The 26,936-nt window shown below is 49.9% G+C and overlaps 1 protein-coding gene across 1 annotated transcript in view; it reads left to right on the top strand.

Annotated features, from left to right (window-relative positions):
• Nucleotides 1-26,936, top strand: part of PNPLA1 (patatin like domain 1, omega-hydroxyceramide transacylase) — a 64,757-nt gene that overhangs the window by 13,622 nt on the left and 24,199 nt on the right. The window contains exons 2-4 of the mRNA XM_075553809.1: nucleotides 20,763-20,995; nucleotides 23,658-23,723; nucleotides 26,631-26,840. Of these exons, the coding sequence (XP_075409924.1) occupies nucleotides 20,763-20,995; nucleotides 23,658-23,723; nucleotides 26,631-26,840 (509 nt within the window). The remainder of the gene's footprint in view (nucleotides 1-20,762; nucleotides 20,996-23,657; nucleotides 23,724-26,630; nucleotides 26,841-26,936) is intronic.

Here is a 26,936-nt window from a genome sequence, read left to right as displayed (position 1 = left end):
GTGGGTTTTACTTTCAACCATTCTTTCGCATTTTGATTCATCTGTCCTTTGCAATCCCCTCAGTGGTTCCTCCTTATCCCACTTCCTCCTTGTGTGTCCTGTTTCCGTTCTGCGTTCTCAGCCCTCTGGACTTTGCTCTCGGGTAAAAGCTGCCCATTTGATGGTAAATGGTTGGTGATTCTAACACAGGGGTCAGTTCAGTTCCAGACTGAAGGATGATCTAACAGTGTATGTTAGAATTTGTCAAGGCTTCCAACGGGTTCTGCCCATTTCAGGCAGGGCCAAGGTACTGCAACAGGCCTGACTTGTATACGCGGTGGTGAACCAGAGAGAGTGAGAACAGGAAAAATGATGGATCCATGCCTTGCTAGAAACTTAATCTCCGGATAGACAATAGTGCTTCTTATCATTCCATGGGCATTGTTTGGGAAACACTGAAGATAACTTAAAAGTATTATTCTCTAATATGGTGATACAATGTAACCGTAGGGTGTGATATCAAAAACAAAACATACAAGAGGAAAGTCAAAGGAGATAGAGGAAAGAGCTAGGAGGCAAAGGGCACTTATAGAGGTCTAAATACAGGCATGTACATATGTAAATATATTTCTATATAATGATAGGGAAATAGATGTATGTACATATATTTATGCTAAGTATCAAGGTAGCAGGCAGACATTGGGCCTCTACTCAAGTACTCCTTCAATGCAAGAATACTTTGTTCTAATAACCTGGCATTCCATGATGCTCACGTACCCAACAAGATCGCTGAAGACAAAATGGTTGCATAAGTAAATGTGGTGAAGAAAAGCTGGTGGTGTCTGGCTGTCAAAAGATATAGCATCTGGGGTCTTAAAGGCTTGAAGATAGACAAGCAGCCATTTAGCTGAGAAGCAACAAAGTCCACATGGAAGAAGCACACCAGCCTGTGTGATTACGAGATGTCTGTCGATGGGATCAGTTAGCAGGCATCAAAGACCCAGAACAAAAATCAAATCAATGTGAATGAGAAGTGTGGAGTGGAGACCCAAATCCCATCTGTAGACATTTGAACATCCCCTTGCAGAAGGGTCACATGGAAGAGATGAACAGGGCAGGGTACAGTGTAGCACCAAAGAAACACACAACTTTTGGTTAGGTTTCTCGGGTTAGAAATACCTCGGTCCTTGGCTTCGTTCAGGGAAAGAATTCACACTGAAGCCTAGTTTGTGATCCAAGTGGGTTTTGTAAAAGGATAGGAGTTTCAGTTTTACACAGGCGCCCTCCTAGCAATTCCCACCCACGTGTGGAAACCTGAGGCCAGAGAAACCTTCAGCCGGAAGAGGAGCAGCTGGAAAATAGGGCAACAGTCTTTTTTCATTATTTAAATCTTTTTATTGGGGACTCATGCAACTCTTATCACAATCCATACATCCATCCATTGGGTCAAGCACATTTGTACATTTGTTGCCATCATCATTCTCAAAACATTTTCTTTCTACTTGAGCCCTCGGTAGCAGCCCCACATTTCTCCCCCTCCTTCCCCCTCCAAAACCATTGATAATTTATAAATTATTTTGTCATGTCTTACACTGTCCAATGTCTCCCTTTACCCACTTTTCTGTTGTCTGTCCCCCAGAGAGGGAATTATATGTAGATCCTTGTGATCAGTTACCCCTTTCTCCCCAACCTTCCCCTTACCCTCCTGGTATGGCTACTCTCATTGTTGGTCTTGAGGGATTTATCTGTCCTGAATTCCCTGTTTCCAGCTCTTATCTGTCCCCTTGTACATGCTCTGGTCTAGCTGGATTTGTAAGGTAGAACTGGGGTCATGACTGTGGAGGGGGAGGAAGCATTTAGGAACTAGAAGACAGTTGTATGTTTCATCTTTGTTACACTGCACCGACTCCTCTCCTTCCTGTGACCCTTCTCTAAGGGGATGTCCAGTTGTCTACAGATGGGCTTTGGGTCCCCACTCCAACTCACTCACTATATGATTTTTTTGTTCTTTGATGCCTGATACCTGATCCCATCACCCTCATGATCACATAGGCTAGTGTGCTTCTTCCATGTGGGTTTTGTTGCTTCTCAGCTAGATAGCTGCTTATTTATCTTCAAGCCTTTAAGATCCCAGATGCTATATCTTTTGACAGCTGGGCACCACCAGCTTTCTTCACATTTGCTTATGCACCCACTTTGTCTTCAGTGATCGTGTCTGGAAGGTGAGCATCATGGAATGTCAGTTTAATAGAACAAAGTGCTCTTGCATTGAGTACTTGAGTAGAGGCCCAATGTCCTTCTGCTACTTTAATACTAAACCTATAAATATATGCATAGATCTATTTCCCCATCTTCACATATATATTTACATATGTAAATGCCTGTATTTAGATCTCTATAAATGCCTTTTGTCTCCTAGTTCCTTCCTCTATTTCCTTTCCCTTTCTTTCCTCTTGTCCCACTATCATGCTCAGCCTTCATCTGGGTTTCAGTAATTCCTCTTGGTTACATTGCCCTTGACCACGTCCTACCAGGCCTCCTACACCCTCCTCACCATCAATTTTGGATCATTTGTTGTTCCCTTGTCCCTGGGTTTGTTAACACCCACTTCCTTTCCTCTGCCTCCCCATCTCCCATGTACCCCGGGAACCGTCGGTCCATTATTTTCTCTTCCAGATTGTTTATCCTGACTATCTTATCTAGATAGACCTGCAGAGATAATATATACAAAAACAAAAGAAAACAACAAAAAGGAAAAGCCTGTAAATAGTTCAAGGTCTGTTTGTTGACCTTTAAGGGTATTTTCTGGTCGAGTCTGATGGGGTGTCCATGTCCTGGCCCCACAGTCTATTTATGGTATTCTCTGGGGACTTCATTGCTCTGTTCCCCTTGCTGTTCTGTTGCACGCCCTTAGTGTTTTGCCTCGGTGTGGTGGTATCAGATCAGGCGCAATCCCCGCACTGTGTCTCCACTGTTGTCCCCTGTAGCACTATGGGTCAGTGAAGGACATCGTGTATCCTAGTGGAGCCAGCCCTATGGTCCTCTCTGCTTTGGCTGCTCTGAGTGGGAATATCATCCTCAAGGCTTGGTGGGCCAGGATGTGTTCCACTCTCTCTTCCTCCCTCTTCATTTGCTTGTGTGTGCTCTAATCAGACATGTCCCTCTCCCTGAGTTGTAGCTTCAGTGCTGTTCTCTGAAGTGAATTCTTCTGCTGGAAGTGGGGACTGCCCACATAGTTGGAATTAGGGCTGGCCCCTCAGACCACTCTATTGGTTCTGATTCATGCCGGTATGTTACATTCACTTCTTGGAGCACTGGGTTGAAGTCTGGTCCTTATTTCCCTTTGGAGATATAAACAATACCCTTCCCCTGGGTGGGTTAGTGCCCTGTGCCCCCACTACCCATGTATTTTTCTTCCCCTTCCCTCCCTTTTAGTTGGCTACCATATGTATCCCCGGATTTGGTCTGGCACCTGCCATACAAACATTCCTGGGGTGAGGACCAGGTAGCATGGCAGGGGCCAAGGCAGTAGTCTTGAAGTTTCTGACTTTTCAGGGTCTTCCACTGAGAGGCATGATCCATGATGCTGGTTGACCCAATTGGCTGAATTTAGCCCACCTGACCTAGATGGAGGCCAATCCAGTGTACTGCCCACCTAGATTTACTGACCCTTCCTGGCTCAGAGCCTGAATTTGGAGCCCAGGAGACAACCTGGTCCCTGTTCTGGTTACCTAACATTTCCTCTAGCTTTTTAATGCTTCCTAACCCCCACTATCATGATTCCAATTCTACCTTACAAATCCGGCTAGACAGAGCATGTGCATGGGTACAGATAAGAGCTGGAAACACAGGGAATCCAGGACAGATAAATCCCTCAGGGCCAACAATGAGAGTAGCAATACCAGGAGGGTAAGGAGGTGGGGGAAAAAAGGGTGAGCTGATGACAATGATCTACATATACTCCCCTCCCTGGGGGATGGGCAACAGAAAAGTGGGTCAAGGGAGACATTGGTCAGTGCAAGACATGAAAAAGTAATTAAAAATTTATAAATTATCAAGGGTTCATAAGGGAGGGAGGGAGGGAGGATGGGGAGCTACTACCAAGGGCTAAAGTAGAAAGAAAATGTTTTGAGAATGATGATGGCAACAAATGTACAAAAGTGCTTGACACATGGGTGGATGTATGGATTGTGATAAGAGCATAATGAGCCCCCAATGATTATAAATAATCCACCAGCACCACCAACCAGCACCACCACCACCACCCCCCACCCCCCCAAAAAAGACCCTTCATCTCCCTTTTGGAGAAGACCATGTATGAGTCGCATAGACACCCAATCTCTCGTCCTCAGATTGAGAACGGTCCCAGCAGCTTGCCCCACTCAAACATGGTGGCCCCATGCCCAAAGCTGGCAGCTGACCCACAGCCCTGTCCGGAGGTCTGTCTCACACTCTGGAAGCGGCTCGCTATGCCTCCTCCCAGTCGTGGGCACTGAGTTTCCACACCCAATCTGTCAAATGGTCAACCGTTGGGTGTGCCCGTTTTACTTTGTTGGCTATGACAGAGCTGATTGAAAGGACAAGTGGGAGCTGTTCGTAAAAAAATTTTTTGTATTTCTTTTTATTTTTAATCATTTTATTAGGGGCTCATACAACTCATCACAATCCATACATACATTAATTGTGTAAAGCACATTTGTACACTCATTGCCCTCATCATCTCAAAACATTTGCTCTCCACTTAAGCCCCTGGCATCAGGTCCTCATTTTTTCTCCTCCCTCCCCACTTTCCCCTCCCTCAGGAACCCTTGATAATTTATAAATTATTTCGTCATATCTTGTTCTGTCCGATGTCTCCCTTTACCCATTTTTCTGCTGTCTGTCCCCAAGGGAGGAGGTCACATGTAGATCCTTGTAATCCATTCCCCCTTTCGAACCGAACCCTCCCTCCCTCTACCCTCCCAGTATCGCCACTCACACCACTGGTCCTGAAGGGATCATCTGCCCTGGATTCCGTGTGTTTCCAGTTCCCATCTGTACCAGTGTACATCCTCTGGTCTAGCCAAACTTCCATCCAAGGTGGAACTGGGATCATGATAGTGTGTTGGGGGGGGGAGCATTTAGGAACTAGAGGAAAGTTGCATTTTTCATCATTGCTACACCTGACTGGCTCATCTCCTCCCCGAGATCCTTCTGTAAGGGCATGTCCAGTGGCCTACAAATGGGCTCTGGTTCTCCACTCTGCATTCCCCCACCTCATTCACAATATGATTTTTTTGTTCTGATGATGCCTGATACCTGATCCCTTCGACACCCTGTGATCGCACAGGCTGGTGTGCTTCTTCCATGTGGGCTTTGTTGCTTCTGAGCTAGATGGTTGCTTGTTTACCTTCAAGCCTTTAAGACCCCAGACATTTTATCTTTTGATAGCCAGGCACCATCAGCTTTCTTCACATTTGCTTATTCACCTGCTTTGACTTCAGCAGTTGTGTTGGGAAGGTGAGCATCATAGAATGCCAATTTAATAGAAGAAAGTATTTTTGCATTGAGTACTTGAGTGGAGGCCCAATGTCCTTCTGCTACCTTAATACTAAACCTATAAATATATGCATATAGATCTATTTCTCCATCCTAATATATAAATATATTTACATATGTACATGCCTTTAGACCTCTATCAATGCCCTTTGCCTCCCAGCTCTTTCCTCTACTTCCCTTGACTTTCCTCCTGTCCCACTATCATGGTCAGTCCCCATCAGGGTTTCAGCAATTCCTCTTGGTAACATTACCCTTGATCATGCCCTTCCAGGTCTCTGACACCCTCCTCACCACTGATTTGGGTCACTTGTTGTTCCCTTGTCCCTGGGTTTGTTAACACCCCTACCTTTCTCCACTCCTTCCCCTCTGCCATGGCCCCCCGGAACTATTGATCCCGTTGTTTTCTCCTCCAGATTGTTCATCCACCCTATCTTATTTAGACAGACCTGCGGAGATAATAACATGCACAAAAACAAGACAGAGCAAAACCAAGCAACAATATACAACAAAACAACAAATCACTGACAAAAAACCCAAAACAAAACACAACAAGAAAGAAAAGCTTTTGGTTAGTTCAAGGATTGTTTGTTGGCCTTTAGGAATGTTTTCCAGTCCAGTCTGTTGGGGCACCACACTGAAATTTTTAAAAATCATTTTATTGGGGGCTCTTACAACTCTTATCACAATCCATACACCCATATATTGCATCAAGCACATTTGTGCATTTGTTGCCATCATCATTCTCAAAACATTTGCTTTCTACGTGAGCCCTTGGTAGCAGCTCCTCATTTCCCCCCTCCCTCCCCCCTCCTCATGAAGCCTTAATGTATAAATTATTATTTTGTCATGTCTTACATTGTCTGAGCATCTGCCTTCACCCACTTTTCTGTCGTCCGTCCCCACTGTTGGTAAATTTTAAGTTCATCACCTGGCGACTGCCTGAAACCATGTGGACACTAGTTAAGGGAGTGAGATCACATGACGTGATGGGTATCCCTTTTGTAAAATAGAGGCGAGGTTGCTGTGTGGCTGTGGTTGTAATTTCCATTACGATGTTGGAACCACCCCCACCGACTTGAGGTTTGCATGTCGAGACACAGCCAAGCAGATGGAGAATGACCTGTGCTCAGACAACCTTTGGATAGGGATGGGAGAGAAAACAACTTTGAGCACGCTGGTGACATGGTGCAAAGCATGCAGTGGGAAATGCCTGCAGGAGCAAAGCAGGTGACAGATGTGGATGGGCTCCTCCCAGCAGCAGCAAGCATTCAGTGATCTCCTGCCATTGATGTCTACCCGCCTGGGTCAGTCTGTGGTTTTGCTATGTTTTCCAATCGGCTTTTTACATTTTGGAATAGTGCTAGACGCACAGAAAGTTGCTAAAATCGTATGGAGAGTTTCAGAATACCCTTCTGCCCATTACTCACCTTGTTAGCTACTTCTGTAACACTGGCACCTCACTGTGAGTGAAACTGCAGACTTTTTTGAGGTTCCATCAACTTGTCTACAAATGCCCTTTTCCTGTCCTAGGACTCAATTCAGAATCCAATCCGGAATCCCCCACAGCTCTTACTCACTACCACTGAGTCCATACCAACTCAATAGCAATCGTATAGGATAGGTTAGAAGTACCCTTGTGGGTTTCTGAGACTGTAACTCTACAGAAGTGGACAGCCTCTTCTTTCTCCCTTGGAGCAGCTGGTAGTTTCGAACTGTTGACCTTGCGGTTAGCATTTCCTAACTAGTATGCTATCAGGGATCCTACTCATGGGACTTAATGCATTTTAAATCTCGGGCAGAGAGTACTCAAATCGTATTGTTTTCTATGACACACTTTGGGATAAAACTCTGCAAAGATATTGCGTTTCATTCCCAATGTAGAGAGGGAAAGGAGGTAGATAAACAAATCCCTCAAACTGGCCCATTGATGTGGCAGCCAGAGCTAGGGTACAGCTGGACAGAAGAAATTGCTCTGTGGTTCTAACCCCCGCACCCCCACCACCACCTCAGTCTGGCTGGGTCACTGTTGAAGTTTACCTCCCTGAACACCGTTAGCGCAATTCCTATCAACTCAATAGTATAGAAGACCTTTTGTGGGTTCCTCCTTCAGTTCAATTGTTCACCTCATTTCCAAAACCCCAAACCACACTCACTGCCATTGTGATCCTACACAACAGAATAGAACTATCCCTATGGGTTTCTGCGACAGGAGTTTTGTTCCCTTATTTATACCCCCAGCACCTAATGGTACCTGGAACATTGGGACACCCCCCCCCAAAAAAAAAATAAACGCAATCTCACTGCCATCCAGTTGATTCGGACTCATAGCGATCCTGTGGGTCCAGGTAGAGCTGCCCCTGTGGATCTCCAAGGTGGTAAATTATGGGAGAACAAAGTCTCATCTTTCTCTCATGAGGTGCTGGGAGGTTTCCAACTGCTGACCTTGAGGTTAGTAGCCCAATATATTACCCAGTATGCCACTGAGGCCCCTTTGAAATAATGAAGAGTACAAAACCCAGTGCGTGGATCGCTGGGAAGATCCCATGCGCACACTTGGAGACGACAGAAAGGATGGCCGGATCCTTGGGAATGGTGTCTTGGGGGAGTTCTGCCCCAGGAGTGGGAAGAGAGGTCATTCTTGGTGGTGGGTGTCTTGGGTGTGTGGTGCTCTGCCATCCCCCTCTGCAGGCCTAAGGCTTCATTGTCTCAGCTGTCAGCAGGGTCACCTGGATACTTGACAGCCCACAGGCAGTTCTACTGTCCCGTCGGGTCACTGAGCGTTAGAATGGACTATGGCAGGGCTGTTGCAGTTAGGGTATCTTCTGTACAAGGGCTCCCTGGCGGAAAACCTGCCGCTGTCCCAGGGGCCCTGCAGTGGAGACACTGGATTCCAGCCTAATTGTTCATCCCCCAAGGCCCCTGCACCGTGGGGCTAGACCGGGTGGCAATCTAAGGCATCGTGGGCCTTTCAGCATCCCAGAGGACATCAGTACTCTCAAGAGGGGTGTCTGACCTGCACCCTGGAAAGGCAGGTTCCCAAGAACCTTGCTGCGGTCATCTGGGCCCACCTCCTTTGCCTTACAGAGGAGAGGCAGAGGCTGAGAGATAAAGTCATGTCCCAGGTAGAGACAGTGCGCTGTGGTGGGAAAACACTGGCTATGGGCCCGTGAAGGGGCCCTGGTGGTGTAGTGGTTTTGCGTTGGGCTGCAACCCGTATGGTTGGCAGTTCGAAATCACCAGCAACTTGGCAGGAGAGAGACTGGGTTTCTACTCTGGTAAACAGTGCAGGCTCAGAAACCCACAGGGGGGTCACTAGGAGTCAGCAAGTTTGTTTTTTGGGGGGACCCTGAGGGCTTAAAGGTTTAGCTTTGCTGTTCTCCAGCTATGTGCGAGTTACTGGTTGACCCTGGGTTTGCTCATCTGGAAAAATGATATCACGGCAGTGCTGTCGTGAGGATTCAAGGAGACAGTGTGGTGTCAGAGCCTGGCACAGTGCCAAAGACGTGCCACAAACCACACGGAGACCCATGGCTTCATGAGGACACCCAGGCATATGTGACGCAGACCGAGAGAGGTACACAGACCCAGCCAGCAGAAGCCTCAGATGTCTGGGCAGAGAGCAACACCAGTCAGCAGAAATGAATCTTAATTACGGTGACTCTGAAGACAGGGAGGTGAACTAGTCTGGCAGGGCGGCTTGGGGCGTTCCTCTGTGCTGGTGCCCTAGTTTGGGAGAATCCCGAAAGAGTAAATGCCCTGAGATGACCTTTGCTCTGTCATCAGCACAGGCTCACCCGGAGGTCCCTGATGTCACCCTGTTATCTCTCGGGTCATCTCAGAAGACCCTTGAAGACAAGATAGGCCACAGTTGAGCACAGGGACAGCGTTGATTTCTGCCTGCAGGCAAGACGCAATAGGAATGTAGTTGAAAACAGAAGAGGGCTGGGGCCAGGGGCCGGGGCCAGAAGGCTGCAGGTTTCCAGAAGTTTCTCTCCCTCTCAGACTGCTTTCCCTCAGGATGAGCAGGAAAACCCTTCCAGGAAGCACTTGGGCATGGTGGAGGAGAGGTACACAAGGGACAAGGTGACACCCTGGGCCAGGCTCAAGGCAGGGCAAGAGGCCCACAGACACCTCTCTGGGAACCAAGGCAATAAACCGGCCAGGGGTACTTCTGTTTCCATGGCAACCCAAGAGCAAGGAATCAGGACTTTCACCCGCAAGACCTTCAGTAAACACCTAGGGTCAGCAAAATGTCTGTGGGGAGGATTACTGTTATACACACACACACACAGATTTTTTTTAATAAAGCTGCTTAGTCCATCAGATGACTGCTTTGGGCTCAAGTCTGTAATGCGTTCAAAACAGCAGTGTTGTGGATTTTTAATTACCATCTAGCTCCAGTTCTTCTACACGCAGACGGTACTCTAAAGTATTTTAAAATATTTTAAAAAAATCAAAAGTTGCCATTGAATCGGCTACAAAGTCTAGCGACCTCAAGGAGTCAGAGCAGAACTGGGCTCCCAAGGGTTCTTCAGGGCTGATTTGAGGGATGTAGACCGCCAGACCTTTCTTCCTTTCTGGCCCCTCTGGGTGGACCCGACCTCCTGCCACTTGGCCTAACAGCTAAGCGTATTTCTGGTTTGCTCCATCCACGGTCTGACACCTCACTGCCATTGGGTCGAATCTGACTGGTAACTGCTCTTGTGGGCGTCCCAGACTATAAAGTACGACGACTTTCTACTCTTCATGGGAGTAGAAAGCCCTCTTTGAAACCAACAGCCCCTCTGCAGGACAAACTGCTGACCTTGAGGTTAGCAACCCCATGTGTAACCACTATATCACCAGGCTCTGGGTCTCTGACGTCAAGCATAAAAGCAAACAAAGTAGCAAACAGAACTCCCGTGCCTTTGGGGACACCAGGGGCCTGACCTGGCTTCTGTGGTTAGTTGCCGTTGAGTCGATTCTAACTCACGACAACCCCATGTCTGTAGAGTAGAACTACTTAGGGTTTTCTTTCTTTTTAAATTCATTTTATTGTGAGACTCCTTGGGATTTTCAAGGCATAAAATTTTGGTAGTGTACTGGGTTACATGCATAGTCGAAGTCACCAGCGGCTCCAGCTGTGGAAAGTCAGGGGGCAGTTTACTCTGCCTATAGGGTTGCTATGAGTCAGAACTGACCCCATGGCAGTGAGTTGAGTGACCTTTGGAAGCGGGTTGCCAGGTCTCTCTGCAGAGGTGCCTCTGGGTGGACACAAAGCCCCAACCTTCAAACATAGAGCCATTCTGCCCTCCTCCCAGGGACTTCCATCCACTTCATTCATTCACTCACTCATCAAAGAGTTGTTGCCTTCAACCTTTATCCTGCTCTGGTTTTCCTTCCCACAAAGAGAGCATTAGACTGGGCCTATGTTCTTCATTTAGGCTTCTAGAGTGGGGCCCTAATGGGTTGTGTGTCAGGCTGCTAACCCGAAAAGATCAGCTGTCAGAACCACCAGCCACACTGCAAGAGAAAAATGAGGTCTCTTTCTACCGGGGCACTGAGTCAGAATCTAGTCTGCCCTATAGGGTCACTGAGTCAGAATCTACTCTGCCCTATAGAATCACTGAGAGTCAGAACCTAGTCTGCCCTATAGGGTCACCAAGAGTCAGAATCTAGCCTGTCCTATAGGGCCGAGTCAGAATCTAGTCTGACCTATAGGGTCACCGAGAGTCAGACTCTAGTCTGACCTATAGGGTCACCGAGAGTCAGAATCTAGTCTGCCCTATGGGGGCACTGAGAGTCAGAACCTAGTCTGCCCTATAGGATCACCGAGTCTCAGAATCTAGTCTGCCCTATAGGGGACTGAGAGTCAGAATCTTGTCTGCCCTGTAGGGCCACTGTGAGTCAGAATGTATCCCGTGGCAGTGAGTTTGGTTTGGGTTTGAGGCTGCTAGAATCTTAGGCGTTTCCCAGGAGTTCCTTGGGTCCAAGGGCAAGTTCCTTACTTAAACCAGTGCAGTCCAGCTATTGAAGAGAGACAAGCAAACAATCCCACTGCCAGAGTCAACTCCAACTCAGAGCAAGCTGGAGGACAGAGTGGGATTATGCAAGGTTATCATCTTCACGTGGCCCCGCGGGATAGACCCTAGGCAAGGTTGAGGAATAAAACCCACCAGCTGGGGGAGACAGACGAGATGGCCGCTCTCGTAGAGAGTAACAGCCCTGGAAACTCTGCAGAAGGCCGCTGTGGGTCACAGTCAATGGCTGACGGTGGGTTTGGTTTGAGTTGACCTTTATGGAAGTGGACCGCTACAGGTTTCTCCCAGAGCGGCTGGCGGTTCGAACGGCTGATCTTTCTGTCAGCAGTCAAGTGATTAACCACTGGACCACCAGGCTGTCTCCCAGTCCCTCCCTTAGCTGTTCCTTCCACCCAAGGCTCCCTGGTCCCAGAGTCTCAATGGGTCTTCCAGTGGTGACAAGATAACTTCAAGACAAATTGCTTTGCCTCCAACGCTGTGGGCCCATAGACATCAAATGATGAAGTTAGGTCACTGCTCCTCAGGGGCTAGCAGGATAAACTGAGATGACAGGTGTGATCAGTTGTTAGGCTAATAACAGTAATTAGGATCACAGTGGAATTGGGCAGTGGGCTATACCCGCAGGAAACTGCAGCCTACAATTAGGGGCCAGGTTGGAAGCGCTGCCTCCCAGGTGCCCCATCGAGGGATTCCTGGCTTTCCTGGGAACCTAAACCAGAGCCTCCCTGGAGGATGCGGCGCCCCAGGCTTCCCCGTACCCACCCGCGCACACTGCACTGCTGCGGGAAGCGGGGGCGGTTGGGGGAGGAGCCGCACGATGATTGGCTGAGCCAGATGTTGCTAGGCTACCAGCTCACAGGAGGCAGGCCCCATCCTCCACCGCAGACCTAATTCGGGCACTCTGTAAATGGGTTCCCAGCCAGTTTAAACTGTCAACCGCCAAGTGTCCAAATTTCTAGGATTAAAAATTTTTTTTTTAATTTGGCATGAAGCGATGTGGAGGAAGGGGAGAGAAAACGCTCTGCATTTACTTTGTGGGTGGCTAGCTCCTTCTCTTTCCCTAGGCCTTAGAACCCTGGGCACTGTTGGGGCTCATTTATTCATTATGCATGCATACATTCATGTTTACTAAGTACCTACTATGTTCTAGGCAGTGTAGTAAATGTGGGGACAAAGGGATGATCAAGACAGAGACCATCTTCTCCCTTCTCCCTTCATGAGGGCAAAGACATTAGCCACGAAAGAGAAGAACACAGAACTCATTAAATCCTTCCTCTTCTCCAGGAAACCCTGGGTGGTGTCAGGTAGATTTTGGACAGCTAACTGGTCTTTCTAACCCACCAGCCACTCCCATACAGATATACCACTACCCCAATCTTACTGCCATTGAGTCCAGTCCAACTCAGCAACCCAACGGCACAGAGTAGAACTGCCACTGTGGGTTTCTCGGACTGTGACTAATTACAGGAGTAGAAATCCGCATCTTTCTCAGAGTGGTTGGTGGTTTCGAACTGCTGACTTTGCTGTTGGCATCCCAACACATAACCCGCTACCATCACCAACCCTGGGCATCTTCTACAACGTAGCTATGAGTGGGAACTGATTAGACTGGCAGTAGGTTTGGTTGGTGTTTGGTTCCTCTTCTATAGGAGACTTGGTGTAGCAGGTTAACTGTTGAACTGCCAACGTAAAGGTTGGGAGTTCAAACCCATGAGCTGCTCCACAGGAGAAAGATGAGGCAATCAGTTTCTTCAAAGATTTACAGCCTCTGAAATTCTATGGGGCAGTTCTATTTTATCCTATAGATAGGGTCCCTATGAGTAGGGACGGTAGGAGAGTCTGGTTTGGTTTAAAGTTCTGTGAATTCTGGGGCCCATTTTCCCTTCTGAATAGTTGAGGGGCAGAATTCCCAACTTACATGGAGGGAATCTGTGTTTGTGTCCAAGGGACCTTGTTTGAAGCCACTGCCTTCTGTCAGAGGAGGCCTGCATGTGGCTGTGAGGTTGAGAAGGCTTCAGTGGAGCTTCCAGACTGAGACACACTAGGAAAAAAGGCCTGGAAGCCTACATCAAGAACTCAGCCAATGGAAACCCTATGGACCACAGCAGACCACTTCCTGCGGTTGCTGCATCACAACTAAGCTGCGTGTTGTACCATTGGGCCTGTGCTCTCCGGGAGTCGGCAGCTAAGAACACAAAACCAAAATTGACAACAGAGGATGTACTGCTGTCGACCGTTTTCACCGGACAGCACACCAAGGCCATGTCCCTACTGTACTTTGCAGTAGGGTACACCCTTCCCCACCATCCAGTGCTTTTATTGTGCATTTTGCATCCACATGTGAGCCTCACCACACCTTCATAAGGAGGTGGGGCCGGGATCAGAGTCCACCTGTTCAGATGAGCTAGCTGAGAGCCAGAGAAAAGCAAGAACCTCTGTCCACGAGCACATGGGCAATAGAGGCATCAGCGGACTCCAGCATGGGCCCAAACCCCAAGACCAAGCCCACTGCATTGAGCCAATGTTGACTCATAGTGACCCTATGTGGCAGGGGAGAACTGCTCCTATGGCTTCTGAGACTGTGACTCTTTCCAACAGTAGAAAGCTCATCTTTCTCCTGCAGAGCTGCTGGTGGTTTCAAACTACTGGGCTTGTAGTTAGCCCAGTTTACAACTATTATACTGTGTTAAAAATATATATCTTATTCATCACTACCCAATAAACTAACTATTATCCTCATGTTACCAGTGGAAAAACTGACGCTGACAAGAGTTAATCAACTTGCCAAGACGACCCAAGCACTCTGTGGTAGAGCTGTGGTGTGAGCCAGATCTGTTGGCTGCAAAGCCTGAGCTTTTTCCAAGAAGTGGGTCTTATAACAGAAAAACATAGAAGATTCTGTAAAAGGGGGCTGAAAAATGGAGATAACACTTCCTAGTACTCTTTAAAATCTGTCAGTCTCTGGATATTATCTACTTTTTTTTTTCTTACTGGAATTTTTTGCAGTAGTCTTGTAACACCTGGTGAATTGGCTACAATAATCAGGAGTTAATTCTACTCTCTCCATAGGATCTGGTCTTCATGTTTTTCTTGGGAAATTAAGTGAGACAGCGCTAGTTTTTAAGAATCTCCATTGCTTGCTCTTCCTTCCTCCCGCACTTTCATTTTCCTTCGCTCCCACAGGGAACAAACCATGGGTTCCCACCTAGTGCCATGGGAAGCTCGGTGAACCGACATGTGTAAGAACTGCTCTTGAGGGGCAGACAGTATTTCGTGGTGTAATGGTTGTGAGTTGGGCTGCTCACCCCAAGGCCGGCAGTTCAAAATCACTAGCCACTACATGAGAGAAAGATGAGGCTTTCTACTTCCATTAAAGAGTTACAGTCTCAGAAGCCCACAAGGGCAGTTCCACCTTGTCCTCTCAGGTTGCCGTGAATTGACAGCAACTGGTGGGCAACTAATTTAGCAGGAAATTGTTCGTTGAAGCATTCCTTAGGTAAGCAGAGAGAAATGGAAAACAATCTAAATCAGCTGTTCTCAATCTGGGGGTGGAACAACCCTTTCACAGGGGTCGCCCAATTCATCACAGTAGCAAAATGACAGTGATGAAGTAGCCACGACAATAATGTTATGGTTGGGGGCGGGGGGGTTCACCACCACATGAGGAACTGTATGAAAGGTTGAGAACCACTGATGTGAATCGTCAAGCCCTATCCGTATGCTAAGGAGCCCTGTGGGGTAAACGGACTGCTAACCGCAAGGTCAGCAATTTGATGAAACACCAGCAGCTCCTGGGGAGATGGACGAGGCTCTCTGCTCCCGTACAGAGGGACAGTCTCCGAAATCCCAAGGAGCAGTTCGACTCTGTCCTGTAAGGTTGCCATGAGTCAGAACACACGCCGTGCAGTGAATTTGGCTTTGAGGTTTTGATCAGGATTTCTCAGTGGCCCAAAAACTTAAGTGGTCTATTACTAACCAAAAAAGTTGATTGTTCAAATCCACCTGAAGACAAGGAGGCCCGGTGATGGACTTCCAAAATGTCACAGCCACGGAAAACCCTACGGGGTGGTTCTACCCTGGACCTCAGGGGGTCACCAGGAGGCAGCATCGGTTTCATGGAAATTGGTTTGTTTGGTGGTTTTGTTTTTAACTGGGGAACCTGCTCAACAAAGGATGGCCTCACTTTACAGAAGCTGTGCGCAGCTTTTAAAATGGGGCCCTAAGTGGCTAGTTACTGGTATGGAAAGCACGTTCATACTGTGAGGTGAAGCAAGTTACAAGATAGAGATACAGTGTGACGGGACTTCCAAACACTCATAGCGAAATGGATTGAAAAGATAATTTTTGTGTTCTCTCTCTCTCTCTCTCTCTCTCTCTCTCTCTCTCTCTCTCTCTCTCTCACTGCCATTACATTTCGGAGACTGTCACTGTTTACGGGGTAGAAAGCTCCTCCATCTTTCCCTGCTGGTTTCAAACTGCTGACCTTTGGGATGGCAGGGCACCTCGTAACTCCTCTACCACCAAGGCTCTGATTCTGTTTATATATAGTTACACACCCACCCACCCAGCAAGTCAGCTCTGGCTCATAGCCACCCTATCGGACAGAATGGCCCAATAGAACCAAGCACCCCTGGTCCTGCACCAGCCAGACAGTCAGGGTCATGTTGGAGCCCGTTCCTGACACATCTTGTAGTGTGACTCCATTGAAGCACAGCACCATTGAAGCACAGCACCATTAGAACCAAGTTCCCTCCAGGTGTAGCCTGCCAGTGCCCCTGCAGGAGTGGGCAAGCGCATGGGCTAGGGAGGATCGCATGGGAAGGTCACTGACCCTTAGGTGGTCAGACTAAGCGGCTCATCAAACATCCCCAAACATGTGGTTCTACGGCCCATGCCCCCTAGTCTCACAGGCAAGGCTTCGGTGAGCCAACACTCGGTGTCCAAATGCCCAGTTGCTTCAATGAGTGCTGGTGGGCTGGCCTCTGCCCTCCATTGAAATAGAACACCATACATGACAGTGCATGGTAAAGATCGCCTCACTGAAATGGCAGGACCACCCCACTCCTTAGGAGCCCCCCCCCCCTTCGGAAGAACATGACTGCAAAGATGCTCCCGTTGCTCTGGTGGTCACTAGTACCCAGACGCAGGTGCGATTCTGAAAGTTGCTGAGCAAAGGCTGTCACCATGACAACCCGGGCCCAGCCTCCCGCACTCAGGCTTTAGCCCTGGGATCGGCCCAAGGGCTGGGGAAAGAAGGTAGGGTTTGGGGTCAGAAGAAAATATTGCCTGCTGTCCAGCGGCAAGCAAGACACAGTTCAACCTGGCCTCGGTCTCCCAACTATAAAATGGTACTTAGGCTCCTCATCCTGTCTAGCTCCAGGACAGGTGTGGCATTATCTCTGGGTGGTACAACACTAAAGGAGTAGAAGGCCTCCCTAGCTTAAGTTTGTCCCAACATTACTGTGTGACTTCAGGCAAGTCACTTAACCTCTCTGGGCTGCACAACACATAGTTCCTGTGGAAAGTTACAGAGCTCAGGCAATAAAGATCAAGACAATGGCCGGGCCTCATGGCTCCCGACAGGTCCCCGTTTTTTATTTTGCAAAGCCAAGAGAGATCCCTTCGGGAACTGCGTCTGTCTTAGGTTGTCAGGCATCAAGAGTCATCCTTACCCGTCATTGATCAATGGAATGCTTTCATAAAATAAGAGCAAACCAATGTCTGTCTTAGGTTGGAATGTCTCGTGCCGATCTTACCCGTCATTGACTGTCCAGTTCAGCACACAAGGGCAGGGGGTCTTATCATAACTACTCGTATGAGCCACCCTGTTCGCACATCTCAAGGCGGTGGCAATGGACCTGTACAGGCTTTGCCTGGATGGCCTCAATCTGTTGCTTGATCAATGCCATGAGCTTGGTAAACTCCACAGGTCCCAGTGAGAGCAAGAGTAATAGGCTAACCAAGGGGCCCAAAAGTGGTAAGAGATAGGGTAAAAGCCCGCTCAGCCAAAGAATCTAAAAGGGCTAGGCTGTATGGAGAGATAGCCCCATATTGAGAAACAGCCTTTTTAAATTCCTTTATGAGGGCGAATTTGAGCCCAACATAGTTTCGGACAGGCTCCCCCTGCTCATCTATGGTCTCGGTAACTGGGAAAGCATGTACAGGAGAGAAATCCCCCTCCTCTCTGTCTGCAGGCATTTCCTTTGTAGGGAGATGTTGCCTAGGCTGTTGAAGTGGGCGGGACATTTCTGACACCCCTTGACTCCCTGATCTCAATGTCCGCAGCCTGGTAATCAAAGACTGATGTAACTCTTCTAGTTTTATCTTTTCTTTAAGCTGACTATTTTTTTCTGTACGTCCCTCTATTATAGGAGGACCCTTGGCCCCCTCTTCATCACTTTCTAGGGTAATAATGTCAATCTCCTTCTTTGGTGGAGACTCTCTGAGATCTGTTTTAGAACTGACTTTTAATATTTCTTCCGTCTGGGCGATAGCCGCTGTTATTTGCGGACAACTCTTTCTATCTATCAAATCTTTAATTAAATTCCAATAAGAAAAAGCTGTAACAGGAATTCTTTCCAGTCCAAAGACCTCATAATAATGCTCCAAAGCACTGCCAACCCCTTTCCATCTTTTTATATCAATTGTCCCTTCCTGTGGAAACCAAGGACAAGTATCTTTTATAAAGTAAAAAAATTTAAATAAATCACAACTTTTAACCTTTACTCCTCATGTCTTTAAAGCCTCTTTCAATTGTTTCACATAAATCTGATGCTTATTTAATCCTTGTCCCATTTTCAGGCGCTTTTACTCACCTTCAGTCTCGGCGTGGCAGGCTCCCATGGCTGCCGAAGGAATTTTATTTCACTTTTACTCGCCGGCCTCCTTTGGCGTCTTCTTCCTTACGGTATCCCTCGTATCCGGGTCCCACGTTGGGCGCCAGATGTCCCGACCAGCAGGAACTTCAACGCGGACCCTGAAGGAGGGAGTGGGAATTGGGGGGAGAAGAGACACGAGAAATGGAGACAAGACAGCAGTCTCGTCAAGTCTCGTTTATTGAGTAAAAGGCTGCAGCTTATATAGGCCAGGGAAAGGGAAACAAGCCGCAGGTGTTACCCTGAGAACAATAAATGGGGGAAGCAAGCCGCAGGTGTTTCCCTGAGAACAATGACCGCAGAACAAACAGTTCCTGTGGAAAGTTACAGAGCTCAGGCAATAAAGATCAAGACAATGGCCGGGCCTCATGGCTCCGGACAGGCAAGGTTATGGCCGGGCCTCATGGCTCCCGACTCCGCACCTGCTTTAAGTGTCAGTAGGAGAGCAATATCCATCCTGATTACTCCACCTGATTACTCCACAGGTGTAAGGTGCTGGTGAAAATGGCAGCGTCTTAAATGTGGAATGGATTTAGCCCATGCAGGTGTCCCTTTGAGAAGTTCTCGGAGACAGGCTCTGGCTGAGCCAACACAGTGACAGACGGCTCGTGACGGCACTGCTTCCCAAGCAGCCATTGTAACAGCAATATGTGGGCTGCTCTGTAGGGGATTGTTTGCATGCATCTGTATTTTAAACACTTACTAGCCCCCTTCCCAATTTCCCCAGGAGGTTTGCACAGACAGAAGTTAGCAGTGGTCGGCGAGAAGCAGGTGCAGGCGTGAGGTGAGAGACGTCAGACCTGGGAGGCTCTCAGGGGGCCCTGTGCCTGATCTTCATGGATTCTGGGTCACTTTCTAGGTGGAAATCCCTTTGTCTACTCATCAATGAGTGGACCCTGAGCTACTTATTGGACCTCTCCCAGCCTGTTTCCTCTTCATCGAGCGAGGAGAGAAAGAGCTTACTAAGCTTAGAACCAGACTTCTTGGGTGGCATTCTGGGTGCTGGGGGTATGGATCATGCTCAGACCCCCAGGGTCCTCCTGGCACTCGTGAGCCCTGTCCTGGGGATGGGGGGTTGTCTCCCCTTCTTGGGGAGGCCAGAAAGGCTATTTTCGGCATCTCACAAATGCTTTGGTGAAAACAGAATTTCTCTCTCTCTAGACCACTGGGTTTATTAGCTGCCATTGAGTCGAACCCCTGACTTGGGTGACCCCAGGCACATCAGGATCAGACCGTTGGGACCCATCGCATTTCACAAGTCAACCACCAGGCTTTCCCCCACCCCGTATCATTTCGGTCTGGAAGCTCCACTGATGTGTTCACCACCATAGCAGTACACAGGCCTCCACCGACACACTGATGGCTGTGCGGGAGGCACACTGGCCGGGCCCCAAACCTGGACTCTCGAATGCTGTGGTTGTCACATGCAGGGCCCCAGAATACAAAACACTGCCTTCCCTGCGTCACCCCCTCCGTTCTGGTGCGGTTGAAGCCCATTGTTGCCACCACTCAATCCGTCTTCTGGGGAAGCTTCCATTCCCCCTGACCCTCTACTCCACTAAGAAGGGGGACCTTTCCTAGGGATTCGTCTCTGGGGAACATGTCCACAGTCCATGGATTCTACCACTGAACCCTCACTGCCCGCATCTCAGACCTGGACCAGGGGCCCTCCAGGGAGGTGGTGCAAGGAAAGTTCACCTTCTCACAGCTCACCTTCCTCAAGGCCAGCACTTCAGGCACTGAGCAAGTGTCCCCAGCAGTGACCTTGGTAAAGGCTTCCAATTCTCTCAGTAAATATAAGGCAGCCCCCCAAATTGGATTGCTGTCACTCACTGTCATCAAGTGGATTCTGATAGTGATGCCATAGGGAAGGGTAGAACTGACCCTGTGGGTTTCCGAGACTGCAACTCTTTAAGAGAGTAGAAAGTCGTGTTTTTCTCCTACAAGAGGCCGGTGGTTTCGAACTGCTGACCTTGTAGTTCAAAACTCACGACGTCACCAGGGCACCATATGTATGGCTGCGGTGATAGCATTTCAGGTACAGAGACAGGAAGTTGAGGTGTACTTTTGGGGAGTAGGGTGGTATGCCTTTCGGTCCCCATCAGAAACCCTGGCATGTGGCGAATCTTGGACAGGGAGTCTGGACACCTGGGTCTAGTTCTGCCATCGACCAGCTGTGGCTGCTCAGGAGCAAGTGATTTAATTCTCCAGGGCCTTGGTTTCGACGCGTACAAAATGGCCGGCTTGGCATTCGCCCTATCCCCGCATATCGCCATGGCTACGTGGCTGTAGATCTCTCCTGGCCACCGTGTGAGGCTGACCCCGCCCTTCCCGTCTGCTTCCTCCGCAGAGGAGTACCTCAGAGTCCTCAACGTGGGTGTGGCCGAGGTGAAGAAATCCTTCCTGGGGCCCCTGTCCCCCTCCTGCAAGATGGTGCAAATGATGCGGCAGTTTCTGTACCAGGTGCTGCCTGAGGACTCTTACAAGGTCGCCAATGGGAAGCTGCACGTGAGCCTCACCCGGCTCACAGACGGAGAGAACGTCGTGGTTTCGGAGTACACCTCCAAGGAAGAGCTCATAGAGGCAAGGGGCTGAAGAGGTGGGGTCTTGGCTGGGGCGGGGCCTGGCCCTGGAAGGCGGGGTCTGAGTGGGGGCAGGGTTTTGTTCTGTGGAGGGCGGGTCTGCGTATGGAGCGGGGTAGGGGTGGGGGGACTGGTCCTGGGAGGTGGGCTCTTGTCCTGGGGAGGCGGGGTCTGAGTAGGGGCGGGGCCTGACCCTGGAAGGCGGGGTCTGAGTGGGGGCGGGGTTTGTCCTGTGGAGGCGGTGTCTGAGTATGGAGCGGGGGTGGAGGGTGGAGAGGAGGATGGTCCTGGGAGGCGGGCTCTTGCCTTGGGAGGCGGGGTCTGAGTAGGGGCGTGGTCTGGTCCTGGGGAGGCCAGGGCTGGGAAGGAAAGACTGGAGCTGGTTCTTGCTCCTACACAAGGCTTTCAAGACGGCAAATCTTGACATCTGAGAAGCAGACAGCCTCGGCTTTCTCCCACGGAGGAGTTGTTGGGCTTGAATCAGCGACCTTGCAGTTAGCAGCCCAGTGCTTAGCTGACAGCACCAAGGCAGAGTTTTTTTCCTGGGGAGGCAAGGGCTGGGCTGGGCAGGGAAGCTCAGAACCAGTCCTACTCCAACAGGAAGGCTCTGGGGTGGCTCACTTTTCTCCCTCATTTCCTTCCTTCTATTTCCTGTTTCCGTATGCCTTCTTTTCTTCCATTGCCCAGGTGTCTTAGGGAAGACGCCCAGCACCCCCAGGGGCTCAGGTCCTCCTCTTGAGTCTGTTCTGCCCTGTCTTTATCCTGGGCTTCTCAGAGATCCCGGGTCACCTTTGGGTCCTCCCTGCCTCAGTTGCCCTGTGCACCTACCTGGAATTACGTACTTCTTTTTGGGGAGCAGTCAGCAAACAGGGTTTCTCAGTGTCTTTCTTCTGCCCCTGCCTCCTAGTGACACGTGATAAAGAGAGAAAACAAACAAACAAACAAAACCCTGCTGTTGTGGATTCCATTCCAACTTCCGGCAACCCCTCTGAGTGACAGAGTAAAACCGCACTCTGTAGAGTCTTCAGTGGCTGGAATCTTACAGAAGCAGGTCGCCAGGCCTTTCTTCCGTGCCACCTCTGGATAGACCTCCATGGCCAGCCTTTCACTTAGTAGCCAAACGCAAGCCCCTGATAAAACAATCGCTGAATGCGTGTCACTTAGAAAGACAGCTTTATCCTACAACAGAGCATTGTTCTAAGCTGTTTAATTGCATTGACTCATCCATGTGAGTTTCAGCTATGAGTTGTTATTACTGGGGAGTCATCCATTCTCAGCCCCTCATGTTGACTATGGACCTGGGCAGGGTGGGTTGGGACTGTGTATGTGAATTGGCAGGGGACTGGGCCACCTCTCCACCCACCTCACGTAACCACTGAGCTCCCAGCTCTGTTGGGGTGGGGGACGGGGGGGACAGTTTGCCTAGGGAGAAAAAGAGCTAGGCCTTGTGGGGGTGCAACCAGAAAGGTGATTTAGGCAGCTGATTCAGACAGGCCACCACCCTCAGGGGAAGCCAACAGAGGCAAGCAGGTGGGGCCCCCTCCTCATTCCCTAGGGGCAAAACCAGTGAGAGCCTAAACTTAGGAAGAGGAGGCTGGAGACATGGCTTGTTTACTTGAATCTATCCAGTCCTCCCGCTTCCTGCTTTGGCTTAGGTCAGCTTCCTTGGGGTCAGGCTTTGGACAGAGATCTGAGCAGAAGGGTGGGATTCGGGGGACTCTGGGCACAGGATTGAGGCAGAGGGAAACTGACCCTTGCACGGTGGCAAACCTTTACCGGAGCAGACCGCCACATCTTTCTCCCACCGAGTAGCTCTTTGCCCTGTTCATCCTGGCCTTTCAGTTCGTTGCCCAGTGCTTTAACCACTGTGTCACCAGGACTCCCTTGCCTCTTTGGGGATATCCCTAGATTGAGACAAGGCCAGACCTTTGTGAGTCCCGTCAGTCAATCATTGGCCTCAGGCTGCCCCCTGGGATTGAGTGGCTGGGCCAGGCAGTTCCCTGCAGTTGTGGGATTCCCCTGGGAAGGACACAACTGGGAGCTGTCTGCTGTGGGGCTGGAGTGGCAGGTCCCAGGAGCTGGGGGATGCCATCAGCCTGGTGAAGGAGCCTGGGAAGCACTCTGCAGACCTAGCACAGCCCCTGTTAGCCCCCTGAAAGGAGCCCTTGGTGGTATCGTGTTACGCATTGGACTGCTAACTGTAAGATCAGTAGTTCAAAACCACCAGCCATTCCACGGGAGAAAGATGAGGCTTTCTTTCAACCCCTGTAAAGAATTATGGTCTCGGAAACTCATGGGCCAGTTCTACCCTGTCCTATGAGTTGGGATTTTGGTTTGGTTAGTTGTCCCCCCACCCCACCATCCCTCCCCCTTCCTCTCCTGTTCCTCCACCCCCACCCCCATCTTTGGACACTCCAGAGAGTGGTCAGCCTCTCACCTCCTTTTGCTCCAAGACCTATTCCAGGGCAGGCACACAGTTTGGCTGTTGAACCCCATTGGGTTAATAGAATTTAGATGCCAGATGGGACTCTGGATGTCACTAAGGCCCACCTCCCTTTAAGGTTGGACATTGGGCCCAGACTGGCCAGGAATGAAACTTTAGGTGAGCACTCTCATACAGCCCCGGGTCCATTGGCATCTCAACCCTTCTTCTCTGCCCACAGGCCCTGTACTGCAGCTGCTTTGTCCCTGTGTACTGTGGCCTCATTCCCCCCACCTACCGCGGCGAGGTGAGTGCCCCGGTGTGGTCACAGGAGGGCGGGGATCCAGGAGACACACATCGGGGAGAGGGGTGTGTGTGTGTGTGTGTGTGTGTGTGTGTCCAAAGGCAGTGGGAGGACCAAATATTGGAACTTTTCTTCCGTTATTCCATGGATCTCTGGGGACTTTGCTGGCTCTGTGTTAGGATTTTCGTCTTCCATAAGGGACCCTGGGGTCTATTTCCAGGCCAGTGCTGCTCACCCACAGCCACTGCCTGTCTGTCCATGGAGGCTCGTGTACTGCTGTGATGTACGTTTCTGAAGAGCGTCCAGACTATGAAAGGTCCAAGCTGTGAGAGAGTAGGAGGAAATACCTGAGGCTCTCCTTCCCAAAATCAACCAATGAAAAACCTGTGTGTTATCATGAGTCTGGCGAAGGGGATGGTGCAGGACTGGGCAACGTTTTGACCTGTGGGTGGTGACGATGAGGCCGGGGTGACATAATGAACACTGACCAACCAGAAGGCTGTGACCATGGGCTCAGGCACAGGAACCGTTGTGGGGACGGCGCAGGACTGGACCGTGTTTGGTTCAGTTGTACGGAGGGTCCCCATGGGTTGTAGGCAATCGCGTGGCTCCTCATCATCTGGCTGGACTGAGCTTCCCTCTGGACCCACCAGCCACTTTGATTTCTGTTTTCCTTCTTAATCTGTGTGGAGTTTGCTGTCAGCTCAAGGCATGTCCTTGGCAGAGCTCAGCTGGACTGTGGTGATTTCCAATGCCCGGGAAGGAGCCTGGAATGACCAGGGCAGGAAAATGTGGAGGCGGGGTGACAGTGACCCCCAGGCGTCATGGCCCTGGTTTCTGCTCCCAGCCACTCACCTGACATCGTCCCAGGTCCCCGGCCCTCACTTCCCCAGCTCTTCCTGGGAGAAAAAAGAGCCAGAACTTCCCACTTTTCTCAGTAACTTCAAAAGAGTATCTGGGGCTGGTAGGATCTCGGGATCTTCCCAAGGCTTCATAGAATTTAATGGAGGTTTGCTCCTTGCTAGAACCTCTGGTACCATAGCGGGTTACTCATTGGGCTGCCATCTACATGGTCAGCCATTCGAACCCCCCTGCCTCTCTGCAGGAGAAAGAAAAGACTTTTTGCCCCCACGAGCAGTCACAGTCTCAGAAACTTCCAGGGCAGTTCTGCCCTGTCCTGTTGGGTTGCTATGAGTTAGCAATGACTGAGTGGCAGAGAGTTTGCTTGGCGTTTTTGGTTCTTCCTTGCCAATCACTGGAGGCCCCTCGGGTACAGACGTGGACGGAAGCTCAGCTGGACAGCAGCTCCAGTTTTCAGAGGCGGTCCTATGACCCTGCTTCTCCCCAGGCCCCCTGCTCCACACCTCTGGCCCTCAGATGACAGGCATCCTCCCTCTGATGTTCATGAAGACATGTTTATAGGCTGCCCAAATGACTTTGGATAACTCTGAGTAAGGAGGGTCTAGCCCCTCCCCCTCCCCTTCAGTTTATAGAGAAAGTGAGATCCAAAGATGACAATGTAGCTAGTCATTCTTCAAGAGTAAACATTTAAAGACTTGCATGTAATAAGAACCACCTAGAACTCACCCCCAGACAAGTCCATTGCTCTCGTCTTCCCAGGTCCCCTTTCCCTCCCTGAGCCAGGTATACCCCGTGTCTCCTGTTGATCCCCTCAGCCCACAAACACCTCATTTTCATCCAGTTTCCTGCACTCTTTCACGTCCACTCCTTCCTTGATCCGCATGTCTGCCCCTTCCAGACCCTGGTGCGTCTTTGAGGTCACTGAGTCCAGATTTTAATAAATAACAACCAACCCCCACCCCCAAACTCATTGCCATCAAGTCAATGCTGATTCACAGCCACCCTATAGGATAGGGCAGAACTGCCCCTGTGGGTTTCTGAGCCTTTAACTGATCATGAGAGTTGTGGTGGGCCAGGTTGACTAGATAAACAAATCTAGTAATAATCATATAGCCAAAAGTAATTCTGTATCAAGCAAACAGCCCAGCCCAGCCCAGGTCAAGTCCATAAGTCTGATAATCGTCCATAAGCAATGATGCAGAATGCAGGAAGATCACAGATGAGCAGGTGTAAAGTCTTGTGGATCCAATGGTGGTAGATGCATCTTTAGGGCTCTGGCCACCATCTGGGTCAGCAAGCAGGAAGGTGAAGGCAGAGAGAGCAGGGAGGTTCCCAGGACCCTCCTTATGAGAAGGCCACACCCACAAGGAGGCACCATCAGGCCGTGACCTGATTGACAGGCTAAACTCCATCCCTACCCTTTTATCTATCTTCAAGTTGACATGAAATTATGTAACTACCACAAGAGTAGAAAACTTCCTCTCTTTGCTGTAGAGCAGCGGGTAGTTTTGAACTGATTTTAATAATCACATGGGGAGAACAAATAGCATATTCTTGTCTAATAAGTCCAAGGTGGGCCTAAGACCCTGCATCCCACCAGTCCAGATGTTGCCAATGCTGCTGCTGGTCCGTGCATCACCCTACGAGTCAAACTGAAAACCAAACTCACTGCCATCGAGTCGATGCTGACTCGTGGTGACCCTATAGGACAGGCTAGAACTGCCTCTGTGAGTATCGGAGACTGTGACTCTTTGCAGTAGAACACATCAGCCTTCCTCCTGAGGAGCAGCTGGTGGCTTTGAACTAGTGACCTCGAGGATTGCACCCCAATGCATACCCACTTGCCACCGGGGCTCCTCTACATTTAGAGTAGGAGGGTCTAATGCACCTGTATCCTGCTGCCATGTTGTACATAGAAGAAACGAGGTCCAGAGAATAGGGTTTGACTAATAGATGGAGCCTGTAGTATCAGCCCTATAATGCTCAGGTACCTTGAGGGTTAGAGTCCCAGTGTTTGCTGACCTCTGCCCTCTGTCTACCTGCTCCCAGAGGTACATTGATGGGGGCTTCACCGGCATGCAGCCCTGTGCCTTCTGGACAGACTCTATCACCATCTCCACCTTCAGTGGGCAGCAGGACATCTGTCCCCGAGACTGCCCTGCCATCTTCACCGACTTCCGCTTGTTCAACTACTCCTTCCAGTTCTCCCTGGAGAACATTGCCCGGATGAACTTCGCGCTGTTCCCCCCAGACCTGCCGGTGAGAGGCAGGGTGGGCCTGTCAGCCTGGGCAGGGCTGGTGCGGGCAGGGACTGGGGATGGCATAGGGGAGCCAGTGGACCTGGCTCGGGTTCCC

Source organism: Tenrec ecaudatus, chromosome 7, assembly GCF_050624435.1.
Source record: "Tenrec ecaudatus isolate mTenEca1 chromosome 7, mTenEca1.hap1, whole genome shotgun sequence".
Classification (NCBI taxonomy): Eukaryota; Metazoa; Chordata; class Mammalia; order Afrosoricida; family Tenrecidae; genus Tenrec; species Tenrec ecaudatus.
This window is presented reverse-complemented; position numbering and strand designations above follow the sequence as displayed.